The 14829-nt window shown below is 35.7% G+C and overlaps 1 protein-coding gene across 3 annotated transcripts in view; it reads right to left on the reverse strand.

Moving 5' to 3' along the window:
* The window catches only part of CHL1 (cell adhesion molecule L1 like), a 78763-nt gene that overhangs the window by 6157 nt on the left and 57777 nt on the right, over positions 1 to 14829 (reverse strand). For 2 of the 3 annotated variants that reach the window (XM_028101794.2, XM_028101793.2), the window contains 8 exons: positions 14053 to 14123; positions 10297 to 10519; positions 8903 to 9018; positions 8569 to 8773; positions 8247 to 8369; positions 5043 to 5222; positions 1322 to 1483; positions 433 to 564 (listed from right to left, as the gene is read on the reverse strand). In XM_028101794.2, coding sequence (XP_027957595.1) covers positions 433 to 564; positions 1322 to 1483; positions 5043 to 5222; positions 8247 to 8369; positions 8569 to 8773; positions 8903 to 9018; positions 10297 to 10519; positions 14053 to 14123 — 1212 coding nt within the window. The remainder of the gene's footprint in view (positions 1 to 432; positions 565 to 1321; positions 1484 to 5042; positions 5223 to 8246; positions 8370 to 8568; positions 8774 to 8902; positions 9019 to 10296; positions 10520 to 14052; positions 14124 to 14829) is intronic. The other variant, XM_028101795.2, reaches the window with a different exon arrangement.

The raw sequence follows: 14829 nt of genomic DNA on the forward strand, positions 1-14829 counted from the left end.
GTTAACTCTAGTAAAGCTGACTAGTGGAGACAGTACTATTAGAAGGTACCAGTGCAAACATTCTCTGGGTCACAAACACATGACAAGGCATGCTATAAATAGGTCCTTCCTCTTAAAATATGTGTGTGTGGTTTAGTGATTAGTGTTCTGAACATCTCTGATATTTTACAGGCAGAAAATAGAAGGCTGGAAGTATTATGTGCCTCGTTAGAGACTAGTAACCACCAGAAAATAATACTCTAGACCTTACATCCTTTGGTTAGTTAATATAGGATTTTTTTTTCCTCTCAGTACATTGCATATCTATTGTGCTACCATAAATCTGACTTAAATGTGTAATTTAAAAAATAAAAGATGTCTCTGAAGAATGCCTCCTAGAAAATACTATTTAATAAACTGAAAGTATATTACTATATTAAGCAACAGCTTTACCTGAGTACTTCCCACCTCTGTTCCTCTTCACAAAGCAAACAGTTAACAGTATTAGTGTGAGAAGAGCAATTGCACACATCAGTCCAATAAACCAGCCTTGAGTGGAGATGTCATCGTATAAACCAGCGTACTCTGTTGTACAAAGAGAAGTCACACGTTGAATGCTAGAGACCATCTTTGGGATTATGGCCCCTTTGGGAAAGTGAAGCATCATTTTTAAACATACAAAATAGCATCCGTTTTATTTTGCCTTTCAGTGACCCTAGAGGGAATGTGATTGAAAGGACATTTCATTGGAAGAATACTAATGAATCGTTCATTCTGTATTTAGAAAGGGCCCTCTCAAGTTGCATTTGACTCTGAGGATGAAAACCAAAAAGGGATAGTGGAGGCAGACTGAGTGAAACACAGAAGCAGCGCAAGCAAGCAAAAGCATAAGCTGCCTTGGTTATATGCAGATCGCCGTGGGGTTTCTGCGGGTTTTATGCTGTTTTGGTTTTCTATGTTTAGTTTTGTTATTAACATGTGTTAATTGGCAGGAGGTATTTTTTTTAGTCAACTACTCTGGCAAAAACAATAAGGAATATGTTGGATCTTTGTGGAACATTTTTCATTTCGATAATTTTATAAATGCTATGATGAGCACTGGGTGTTATACGCAACTAATGAATCGTTGAACGCTACATCAAAAACTAATGATGTACTATACGCTGGCTAACTGAACATAATAATAATAAAAAAATGCTCTGCCAAAACAAACTGAAACTGTTATCTCTGTAACTAATGTACTCCATATTTTTATCTTTAATACAGGAAGTATGTAAAATTAAATAATCTACAAAACATATTTATTGTCTAAGAATGCCCCAAATACAATCTCATGTCTCACCTCTCCCTCTTGTCTCAATTACATCTTCAAAAATGCTATTGTTATCAACCCAATTCTTAGTCAATAGGCGAACTCTATGTTCAGCTCCCGGCTCAAATACCTCTACAGGGTGAGTCTTTTGAGTAAGATTCACTCCTTCTGGTATCTTCCCGATACTCTTACCTAAGAAATGTACACAGTTAAATCATATAAATTGTAATCATTGAAAAGCAGGACATGAAAAGTAAAAACAAAAAACAAACAAACAAAAACAGTGTTATTTGAGAAGAGAACCATTTGCAGCATTTTTTTTCTCAGATAGTTTTTGAATTACCGTGGAGATCAAGAAAATCAACATTTCAAGATTTCCTTTTGTAATATACTGAAGTGGAGGAAATGAAATGAATTTAATTCATGTCCTTTAAAGATGACGTACTTGTTGATGAAATGGTATTAAAAATCTGCCCGGTTACATGAATGGTTCAAAACCAAACACAGACTTCAAAAAATTATACAGTGTCATTCTGTGCAATTTGAACTTTCACAGATCTAGCAGGAAACTGAACATGGCCATTTTGGTTTATTTTTGAAAGCAAATGACATTATAATTTTAAATATATATTACTTTTTTTGTCTTGGTCTTCTCTATAAATATTGATGGAATAGTATCATAACATGGTCATATATTAAATACTTGAAATTTGTAGAAACATAAGCAGGTTTATAGGTACATAAAGTACAGGTTTATAAGTACCTTTAAATGAAATGCATATTTCATTTGAAATATGAAATGCAAATCTCATTTAAAAATGAGATTTTTAAAATATTATGAGACATTAATACTTTTAAAAAAGAAAGATGACTATATCAATATATTAACTGTAGAATCTCATAGTAGCAGATAAAAATGAGTTGAGTGTGATTAAATATACATTTAACTTCTGATGTTGCAACAAAACATGTAAAATATTTTTGTATTTGATCCATAGTTTTGCTGAGAATCAGCTCAACAAAATAAATGTAAATAATTTACACTGAGAATAAAATAATATATACCATGTTGAGAATATTAAAAGTTATGAAACTCTGTTTCAAATGGGTATATGCCACACATTAAAATCTGGTTATAACTTTTAACCATAGAATAGAAATTGATGATATAGTTACTGATAACAAAAGGGCTTCATTAAAAAATGTCATCATGGGAGAAATAAGGCCAATTATATTAGCTGAGCAAAGCCTTTAAGATCGAGCACCACTGAAATAGAACACAATTAATTTTGACTTTGGAAAACAGAAATATTAGTATAACATTAAATAGTGCAAGCTTTTGAAAAATAGTGCAAAGCAAGTGTTTTTTTCAAACCAGCAATGACACAAATATTTCTGATTAGCTCCACCATCTTCCCCCTCTTAGACTATGGAATGTGAGCCACCTCAAAATCAGAGTGACAATCAGGAAAAAAAAAAAAAAGCTTGTGTATCAAATCCTATTTTCTGAATAAATGTCACATGACCTTAAAATGTGCTATCTAGGCAGAGCAAGGAGAAGAAAGATACGCAGAAATAGATTCCAATTTGTGCAAAAGTTATTTTTGGAGTGTTTAGTGATATCAAGATTTATCTCCTCCGTGAAAATATATATGTATTTTTCCTTTTCCAAAGATCATGCTGAAATCCAGTGGCAAAAAGGGATTATTATAGTTTCTTTCCTGCAAATATGGCAAGACATGCCTACAGAAGAGAAAGCACTGTCAACGGGCAAAGGGGCAGTAGCTGAAAGTGCAGAATCCTGAAAAAGAGCACAAACATACTAGTAAGGAACATTTTCAAATTCCTGAGACATAGGGCAGGGAAGAACTAGGCCGTAGGACACTCAAGCACAGTAGCTGCATCTTTCATTTGCAATGAAGATGCAGCATCATTTATAAAACAACACAAACACCATTTTCCATCTGCTAAAAACAGTTTTTCCAACATGAAGGTGACCAAACTGAGATTTTCTAAATACTTCCATATATGCATATGGTAACTGTAACTATTGTAAGAGAATTTTATGAATTTTTTTTTCTTACCTGCTGCAAATTAGCATATCTCATGCATATTATGGTTTTGGTTCTAACAAAATAGCAACTCTCTCCATTCCTTAAACCCTGTTTTGAAAAATACGGAATTTGCATATTTAGATCACTACTCTTCTGACTTCTTTTCTCTGTATTGAACACTCGATGCCACTTTGACCTCTTGAGAAATAAGATCCTTTTAGTTACTAAAGTTTTCAATCATCATCTTTAAATCTCTCTTTTGAGTAGGTAAATGAGTTCTTCATTTCACTTGGTGTCTCATTTGTCCTTGGGAACAATGTGTGGGTTTCTTGGAAGAAACTCTTTGAGTATACATACTTTTCCCATAAAGGGGAGTTTTGAGTACTTCGGGTATCTGAGGAGAATGTAAATCTTTCATTAGGTAGACACAGTAGGGACGATAAGAAGGAGAAACAGACAGTAAAGGTCAGAGCGTAACCATTCACACACACAAACCCCCGCTTTGACAGTGATTCACATACACTTAAATATATTTTATAATAATATACATATTTTATAAGTGACAACTTAGTTTTTTCATTACTATTTTCTTTTTCCATTGACTGACTCAACCTTTCTTTTTCTTTTTATCTTTTAAAGATTTTATTTATTTATTTGAGAGAGAGAATGAGAGAGAGAGAGCACATGAGAGGAGGGAGGGTCAGAGGGAGAAGCAGACTCCCTGCTGAGCAGGGAGCCTGATGCGGGACTTGATCCTGGAACTTCAGGATCATGACCTGAGCCGAAGGCAGTCGCTTAACCAACTGAGCCACCCAGGCGCCCAATCTTTTTTTTTTCTAATCTAAAATTTGGAAATGCATTCAGGGCAGTGTCTGACACATAGTACATGATAAGCAAATGATTCTATCTGCCTTCCTGCCGTCTCCTTCTCCTTGCTCCCCCTATCAAATACCCTTCTAGGTCTGATCGACTTGAATCCAGCACAAAGCCCTCTTTTTTAACTTATTAGTGTGTGCAGCAGTTCCTCTGATTCATTTCCTTTTTATGCTCTGCCTTCTTAATTTTTCTCCTTTTAAGTTTAGCAAGAACATTGTTAAAATCATAACTGTCGAAATAATTAGGGAAGGGAAACGGGTCTGGGTTGGAAACAAACAAAACAAAACCGAAAAGTGCAATTGAATTTGGAGAATTATACAAATTAAATCAGAGGTTGATGGGCCATTTCCAAGCCAGTATTTGGCATCAACCCGTAGACAGTAAAATAAAACTGCTACCTATATATATATATATGAGCTAAGACATGGAAGAGAAATGTATTAGATAATTGTTACAAAACATCCACCAGGGCAAGAGGCAAATATTTTTCTGTATGAAAACACTTCCAAAAGAAAAATATCCCTCTAGTAACCTTATGAATAACTTTATGACCTTACGTACTCCTATTTTAATTAAGTAAAATTATAGTTCCTGACCTTACATACACTGAGGCTATAGTTTCACTGCTGTTGTGTAGAAATCCATAAATTGAGTCAATGTGAACTTTACAAACAAGAGAAATAAATTCTGTATCTATATCAGTGAAAAACAAAAGGTCACACAGATTGAGATCACAGTCATTTCTAATTTACAATGACTAGCTTGGTACAGTCCCTTCAGAGCAGTTTAAAAAACAGCATGCAGAAGTCTCCTGCACTTACCCCCTTCTCCTAACGTGGAACTTTCCTCTGTGATTGGTTTTCCGCAACCCTTTGAAGTACAAGCCCTCAAGTAGAATTTGTACTTGGTAGTTGCATTGAGGTTTGAGAGACGCCAGATGGGCTTCAATGGAGTCGTAATGTTGATATCATTCAGTTCTCCAAGTTCATAGGTGTCATTTACTAAAGAAATAAACATGAACAACAGTGCCTCAGATTTCACAGCCTTAATAATTCACGTTATGTTGTCCCTTATTTTTGATTCTGTGTGTGCTTGTGGTATGCAAGGCACTATCTTAATTATTTGCAGCCATCAACTTAATTCTATGATGTAGACATCATTTTATTACAATATCATACATGGGAAAATTGAGGTCTAGCAAGAATATACAAAACTTTGCCTAGTTTTAGAGCCAGTAAATGGCCAACCAAAATGTGAATCCAAACCAGTTTTTCTACTCCAGAGCCCATGTTCTTTATCACTATGCCATACTGGAGCACCACCTTCATCATACCGACTAAAATTGATGGACTTTACCCCATATTATATTTTCATTGTCTCCACTTAAGCACTTTTAATCTTTTAGTGTAATAATTTGGACAGTAATTTGTGTCTTCTATGGTTTCTGGTTTAATATGAGGCACCAAATAAGTACTTATTATATGTAGAATCAATAACTGATTAATAAATTACATATTTTAAAATATTTACTATATACTAAGCACTATTGCAAGTGCTAATCAGAAAGATTAATTAGACAGTGCCTTTCAAAGAATTTGCAACCAGCAAGACCAAGGGATTTGTGCAAGAGCACAACGTATTGTAAGATTACCACAAGGATAGTCCAAGAAATGAAACATGTCCCCAAATTGTGCAGCCATCTGTGGCAAGGGAAGGGCTAGAATAAATCCTTTTGGCTCTCAGTCCAAGATATCAAAAAAAAAAATATATATATAATTTTTTTTTTTACTCGACATAAAATGCCTTCCTTGGTCTATATAATGCAATTAGATAAAAAATGAAAAATGAACACACTAAAGATCCAAATGTTGGAAATTAGAAAGAAATATTGCTCTTTACAGATTTGAAAGCATTTGTATAAAATACCACAAAGTCAACTGAAAAACTACAGTAATCTATAATTGGAGAGAATTATATAGAGAGCTCTCATACACACAATCAACAACTATTTAGAACATACAAAGCAACAAAAAGAGATGAATTATCAGAGCGCCTGGGTGACCCAGTCAGTGAAGCATCTGTCTTGGGCTCGGGTCATGATCCCAGGATCCTGGGATCAAGCCCAGCATCAGGGCTCTTCCTCTGACCCTTCTCCCCCTGCTCATGCTCTCTCTTGTGCTCTCTTTCACATGCTCACTCTCTCTCAAATAAATAAAAATTTTAAAATTTTAAAAAAAGAGATAAATTACCTAAAAATATTTCCATCACTTACTAGAAAGCAAAGTATACAATTATGTCATTTTATTAAAAAATCCACAGACTAAGCAATACAATAATCACTGCCGTTAACTAATCACTGCCATTGTTAACGTTCCAGATCTAAGAACTTGTTTTTAAAATAATTTAAATCTTACATACAGCTCGACACAAAAGTTGGAAGTTAATTAACGCTGAGTTTCTTTACTGTTAGGATAAAGAAAAACCATAGCTTTACCAAACAAATTAACATTTAAAAAGTCTTCAAATATTTCTTCAGTGCTTTCTACATATTTGAAAACAAGTTCATGGAATACTATAGGCTTAAGAGCTCAGCATGGAGAATAAAACTGATTTAGGTTTAAATATTGCTTAATACTTTACTACATGGCTCTAGGTAAGTTAACTCTATATGACTCAATTCTCACATCCACAAAACAGTGAAAATACCTCCCTCATAGATTTTCTATTTTAATGAAAATAATACAGGGAGAGCACTTAGTACTGGTCCTGCTACATAGCAAACACTCAAAAAATGCTGAAATGCTACCTCTATTGGGATTATGTCTGTATCTATTTAATCATATGGCCCAAATCAGACAGGCCATCAGGAGCCAAACTCACGTACATGACCTGGATTGTGACAAGCTTTGAACTATGTGGAGGCCGAGGAGCATATCAGCTCCATCATCAAGGTGGCTTTTGCCAACGGCGTAGTCCTAGTGTTTCCACTGTTTGGAATTCATGTCCTCGAAGTCTAAAACTTTCCATGATTTCAGTTCCCTAATTTCCATTTTGAGATGATGCTTAGATGTGAAGACTGTTGGACATGGAAGGCACCATGATTAAAAATGACTTGATTTCCTCTAAACATGTTATTTTCAACCAAATGGCACAGCCGCACAAAGAGCAGGGTCCATTCTGAGTAATGGTCCAAAGACAACTCTTTAACGTTCTCAAAACAACCTGCCTACACCAGCGGGCTACCCATAGAGGATTCTACAAACAGTACATTTAGGGTTGAGACCAGAGCACATGTCAGAGAAAAAAGAGGCAGTGCAGTGTGGAAACTATGTGAGCTTTGAATCTCCGTGACATCATTTACTTACTCTTTTCTTTAGCATTTTTCTTAATTCTCAAGGCCACTCATATGTAAGTATTAAACATACGTCTTCTGGTACCTACTGACTCTTCTTCTAAAACAGGGATTGCCAAGCCTTTCTGAAAAGAACTAGACTGTATATATTTCAGCCTTTGTGAGCCACACCATCTCTGTCACAGCTACTCAGCTTGGGACACTGTAGTGAGAAGGCAGCTACAGACAAATGTAAATGACATGTATGGCCTGTTTATGAAAACATAAATCCAGCAGGCTGGATTTGGTCTGCAAGCCGATTTACAGACCCCTTTGTTGTAAGGAAGTATGCCAGCTTACCAACCGTGATCATTAGAATCTCAGCAGAGCAAAACAAATACTCAACCAAAAATGAAGTATTAATAGGTGAATCCAGGGGCACCTGGGTGGCTCAGGAGGTTGAGCATCCGACTCTTGGTTTTAGCTCAGGTCATGATCTCGTGGGTCATGGGAGCCAGCCCTGTATCGGGCTCTGCACTCTGCATGGAGTCTACTTGGGATTCTCTCTCCCTCTCCCTGCCCCTCCTGCTCAATGTTCTCTCTTTCTCAAATAAATAAATAAATAAATAAATAAATAAATAAATAAATAAATCTTTTAAAAAAATAGGTGGATCCAATTCAGACATCTACTTACTTATCTGATACTGTAATAGATAGCCAGTTAAGTTCCCATTCAATTTCTTAGGTAGTCCCCAGGTTAAAGTGGCAGTGTCTTTATCAACTTTGATGACCTTGAGAAAAGCTGGTTGTTCAGGTACTAGAAAACATAAGACCAAGAAGATAATTGGTAAATTTCTTTAAAAAAAAAAGCTCCATTAGATTCCAGTTTTCCATAGAAATTGAGAAGCTAACTCATATGAAGTACATATTTATTAACTACTAATAAGGAGGTAAATGTTTAATTTGGCCATTGGATAACTCCCATTGTTGGCATTATTCTTCACTGTTATTCTTACCTCCTTCTGGTGTTTGAAATATATAAGGCTCACTCTCTGGACCAGCTCCTTTGGAATTATAGGCTAAGACTGTTAAGTGAAATTCACTAAAGGCATCTAGAGAAGGAACCATTCCATAGTTTCTTTGTCCTGAAAATCTCAGAATGTTTACTTCTTTGGGATGTGCTCTTCCATCCAACAGACTTTTTGTTTTCCACCAATTTATCTGCAATGGAAATAGGAACCCTTTAACATATCAACCATGGTGGCAGATTCTCTTCTAGCTTCTTCTAAGATCAGTTCTTATTTGCATTTAAGATATTAATTCAGCAACAAGAAAATCTATGATAAAAACCTGATATCCTTTCAGATGTCCATGTACTCTGTCCTTTGGAATTGTTGACCAGGTAACTTTAACTAATGTGCTGTTTATAACGTCCACCCCATGGATCACTGGAGCTGTATCAGGATCTGTTAAGCACATAAGAATGACAAGCTTTCAATACCCTCAAATGTGATTATTAGGATCCTTTTCAAAAGGTGATTTTTCATATTGCTTAATCTGAGCACAGCACTCTTATGAAATCAATTCCAAATGGAACCAGGAGAGTTTCTCATTACAGAGGAGTTTCAGAGCCCAAATAGGTTTCTAGGAGGAGAGGATAGCTTATACCACACTAAGAAATGCAGTTTTCCAAGTGGATACAGTGTGGGCAGTGTAACTGGAACCAGTGGCCAGTGAAATATTCCGTGGGCATCTTGCCTTTAGAAGCAGATGAACTAAACAATATAACCAAAATTACTTGAGAGCTTGATCAATCTATCAATAACAATAGCTAACATTAACTGAGCACATGCTATGTGTAGGCACTGTTCTGAGCAACTGGCTCACTGGACTGGCTCACATAATCCTTAGAACAACCCTATAAAGTGGTATTATCCCCATTCTATAGGGGAAATAACTACAGAGGAATAAACCAAATGCAGGAGCAGCCAAGACAAATAATATCTTAGCTCACAGTGATATGCCCGGTGTAATTTTATTTGGGTAGAAGGATTTAGATAGCAGGTAAATAAGGAGTTAGTAATTTCACATTCTCAATCTGTTTCCATTCTTGGATCAAAGTATCACCTTGGATACTGGAAAAACAATGAGAATAACTCCTGTGTAGTGACATGGAATACACCATCTTTCCTTTTTTTAATCTATTTGTGGCAGTTATTATGGTATAAGAATTTAATAATGAGCATACCACTAATACCTCAAAACAGCGTGTGTGTGTGTGTGTGTGTGTGCATGCATGAGCGTGTGCATGTGTGTCTGTAATTCTATAGACAAATCTCAGTCTGTATTTCATCTGCATTAGGAAGGTTCCAAAAATATAACTGAGGCCAGGGATGGCAGCAGGTGGCTGTTAGAAAGTCTTTGACAAGTAAGGACAAATGTAACTGGAAACATTATGACAATTATGCTGCTTAACCATTTGTAGTGATGAGTACTGGTCTTTGATTTTTCATATAGAAATAGCTTTACTGGGAAACTGAATAAAATTAAAACTTTTAACATAATTCCTTATCACTCTATAATGATTGGCTATCCTGCAGTCAACCTTAAATTTCTTGTATCTCCCACAGCTAGTACATCCTCTTTGCATGCAGTAGTTGCTCAAAAATGGCATCAACAGAAATGCAATATATTTGAAAGAAATCGCTCTTGAAGTGCTTAGCAGTTTCGGGCACATCACTTACAGTCTTCTCCAGAATAGAGAATCACTGACTGAGGCTCAGGGCCGGAGCCAAGGTGATTGACGGCTTGGACTTGGACATCATAAGGAGCATAGACAGTAGGTGTCATCACCCGCAAGGTGTGGTTTGTGACGGTTTCTTCTTCCCACTCCACGGGGGCTCCCTGTGGCTTCCAGGTCACTCTGTACTCCAGTCCTGGTCCATTCTGCTCCATTGGTTTCAAAGGCTAGGACAGAAGGCAAGACTCCTCTAGTGTGATCGCAGATATGCTGAGTCAGAGACAGTGACAAGCCTCTCCAAATGGCAATAAGAAACACTACAACAGAGGGATCCTGTCTTGGAAGATTTTAAATCCCCCTCTTTGGTTTAGAAACACTTGTGAAAATTTTTTCTTTCTGTAAGTTTAGGTTTGAAAGTTAGTCCCTCCCCTCCCTAAGCAGTAAGAAGCCCACAATTTAGATGCCTTGATTATGCCCTTGTGATTAAATCTCACTGTTCATATATGAAAGAATTTACTAAGAAATTCCACAGAGGATTTTTGCTTTTGTCTATGCTTTCCTCTATACTCTACTTTTTTACTCCCAAAGAACTGGAAGATACAGAAAGGACATGATCATGAATTGTATGGTTGTGAGAGAGATTTCCCATGACTTTTCAGTCAGAACTCTTTCTATCTGACTCCATCCATCCTTCCCCATCTGCCTTCCAAAAGAAGAGAGAGATTGAGTAAACCTTTATTTCTGGATAATCTGCGTGTTATACATTAGTGCCTAGAAGATAGAGCTCCTCTCTCTAATAAAATAATTCCCCAGCTTCTTGACTATTTCTTTAAGAGAGAGTGCTCCCCACCCCGCAACCCCATCCCCACTTCCACTTTCTTTTGCTGGATAGGAAAATTTAGTGAAGGAATTTCTAGTATAGGGAATTGGTTATTTCCACTTTAGTTTTTTTTTAATTAAGCAATATTTTAATTAAAAAATTAACGTGATTTAAATCACCTGTTTCATTTCAAAAATGGGAATATGCATTCAAATGAATCATATATAGACTACATAAAAGAATGTGACTTAAGTCCTAGATTATAAGGTTCACCTATATAAACAGTAATTTTGTCTATATATATATATGTGTGTGTGTGTGTGTATATATATATATATATATATATATATATATGAGTAATTCAATAATACCATATATATCGGGGAGCCTGGGTGACTTAGTCGGTTAAGCATCAGACTCTTGATTTCCACTCAGGTCATGTTTTCAGGGTCGTGAGATGGAGCCCCGCACCAGGCTCTGCACTGGGGGTGTGGAGCCTGCTTAAGATTCTCTCTCTCCCTCTGGCCCTCCTCCTACTGCTTGCTCTCTCTCTCTCTCAAAATAATAATAAAATGAAATGAAATGAAATAAACAAAATAAAATAAATAAAATAATAAATAAAATAAAATAAAATAATGTCATATACAATGGTTTCTTACAGAATTTGCAATGCTTCTTGACTCAATCTAACTTAGTAAAATATTTTTAGATGGACTGGTTGGAATTAGGTTGAAAGTAATGCTGTATCAGGAAAACAATTTCAAGTCTATGCTAACTCCAAGGTGAATATTTAAATTAGCTATGAGAAAAAAAATCAGAACAAAACCTTTCTGAGATTTCACAACCATTATTTATACTTTGCATTCTAAGTTTTGCACCAAGATAATTTTCACTACCATACAAATATAAATCCACCAGGGCCTTTAGCAGTGCCCAGATGAATCAGGCCAGAAGCTTTTAGTTTCATACTGCAATCTGGAATTACAATTTCCTTCAGTCTCTACCAACAATAAATGAGTACAAATAAAATTATTCAATTTACACATGTTTCGTTCCAAGGAAAGGAGCTACATTTAATGAAGCTCTCCTGTAAATTTTAAAATAAAACTGCCACCATAATTAACACTTTTAAGAAAAATCTTATCTAAATTACCAGGCCCTTTGGTGCCTAGACTCCAGAAGAAACAGCAGGAGAATTCTGTACTTGCTTTCAGACAATGGGCAACAAAACCACAGCAAATTCTTAAACAGGCCCCCAACAAAGATAGCAGACCAGAGGAGCCAAAGCAGAGGTGGGAGTGGGGGTCTTCTTTTCATCACTGACTGAGCGCATGACATCTGGGGAAGGTCATTAAAATGAGAGTCCCAGCTCTCTCTATGAAATGTACGGCTGATACCATCCAGCTCCTGTCTCCCTTCTGAAGGAGTGCTGAGGATTAATGAGCTGATGTTGGTGGAACATGGTGTGCTTCTCTGAGGAACTGACCTGATAATTACATACTATTATTTTCAGCTAACCAGTTATATCATCTATCTTATGGAAATTGCTAGGGAACTTAGGAGAGAAAAAGACAGATACTCTACAAGAATGAGATATTAACATAATTTCAGATTATAAATTAAGCAATTATGAAGACAATGTGGTAGCAAATATGTGTGGCCACAAATTCAAGGAAAGAAACGATATTCTTGAATATACTTAGATTCTGTGTATTACCAATTTTTTTCCAATTTTAAATTTGCAAAACTTAATTTCACTGAAGTGGGAAAAGTGGGTTAGTGTTGATATAAAAATATTGAGTGAAAAAAATCAGACTAAACTTTATACCTCCTAAAATTCTTCCCAAAAGTCATATCTGGAAAAAGGTTTGGAAATGAATTAGTGTATTCCCGCATAAATTCAAAAATGTTCTACATTTGGGGCACCTGGGTGGCTCAGTAGTTAAGCATCTGCCTTCAGCTCAGGTCATGATCCCAGGGTCCTGGGATCGAGCCCCACATTGGGCTCCCTGCTCAGCGGGGAGCCTGCTTCTCCCTCCCCCACTCCCCCTGCTTGTGTTCCCTCTCTCGCTGTGTCTCTCTCTGTCAAATAAATAATATGTAAAATTCAATGAATTTAAGGTTGGAAGTCTATTATTAATCAGAATGTCTGAATGGTAATCTATATTCAAGTAGGTTAAATTATTTGTTCATGAATATGTCCGCATAGAGGGGGGAGAAAGTTACCCACTGTTACAGAAGGAATTTAGAAATGACACTCAAAACAATTAAAGTTCTCTGAACAGATATAAGATTTTACACCATATTCAAAGACAAAAGTCTATTTCATAACCTTTAATAGAAATATGTAAAGGGGTGAAAAGTGCAATTTGAAGTCCAAAGATACTTATGGTAGGTTTGTTGATTTCTAGTGGTATTTTAGTGGTATGGTGACAGGCAAGACTGCCTACCACCCTGTCCTCAGTTCCTATATCTAGAAAAAGGCAATAATGACAAAGCTGTTCTCAGAAAAGAGCATACAAAATGCTTAATAGTGCTTAAAAGGAGCAGCTATTTATTTGTCAGACATCCTTCTGATATGCATAATATTTATTAGACCATGTACTAAAATTTAGGAAAGTTTTTCAGTATTTTTTGAACAAGAGACGATTTAGAATATTGGTTGTAAAAATACTAGGAATCTGAAACTTTTGATAATGGCTTGCAATTAAATCAACCTGTAAAACCTTCCTTACATTATTTACCACTGTTTAACTATATCTCATAACATTCTAATCACAATGATCTATAAAATATACAAATGAAATATATTTATAAAACATACAAATCTTATATCTTTGTTCTTAAAAAATATTTTTCCATCATTACACTTAGCATGCAGACCTAAAATAAAGAAAAAAAGAACACAAAGTAGTGTATATCACATTAGAAAATACACACCTCCCATTTTATAATCATTTCCTTGGGTTGAGAAGCTTGAACCCTTATGTTTTGTGGATTCTTGTCTGGAGCTGAAAAATTGTAAGTATTAAAATTACTTTTTGCAATTTTATGGTCCATAGGTAAATCAGCACATCATCCCACCACCCCCTAAATCAGATTTTTAAATAACTTTGATTGTATTCATTTATTTCTATCTGGCCCAGTTTGTAAAGACTTTTCACCAGCTTTATTGAGAGACAATTGACATAAAACACTGTGTAAGTTTAAGGTATACAATGTAATAGTTTCATATATGTGTGTGTTTATAGATCTGTGTGTGTGTATATATCTCCAATCTATAGATAGACATTTTATATTTATGTGTATATGTTGTAAAATGATTACCACCATAAGGCTAGTTAACACATCCATGGCCTCACAAAGGCAGCTTTTAAATATATATTTTATTTAAAGGAGTAAACTCATATGCATGAAGTGATACTATTATTATTCAATGGGAAGTAGATTTACTTTAGATATCTTCATTATAAAACTGCTCTTTAAATTTTTCAACCTGCTTTTTTAAAAATAATCCTAAACCTACTTTTTTTTTTAATCCTTTCTCTCTTTTTTTTTTAAGATTTTATTTATTTATTTGACAGAGAGAGAGAGAGGCACAACCAGAGAGGGAACATAAGCAGGGGGAGTGGGAGAGGGAGAAGAAGGCTCCTGGCTGAGCAGGAAGGCAGATGCAGGGCTCGATCCCAGGACCCTGGGATCATGACCTGAGCTGAA

Source organism: Eumetopias jubatus, unplaced genomic scaffold (genome assembly GCF_037043125.1).
Source record: "Eumetopias jubatus isolate StellerSeaLion01/CBP00866 unplaced genomic scaffold, mEumJub1_p1.0 scaffold_1, whole genome shotgun sequence".
Classification (NCBI taxonomy): Eukaryota; Metazoa; Chordata; class Mammalia; order Carnivora; family Otariidae; genus Eumetopias; species Eumetopias jubatus.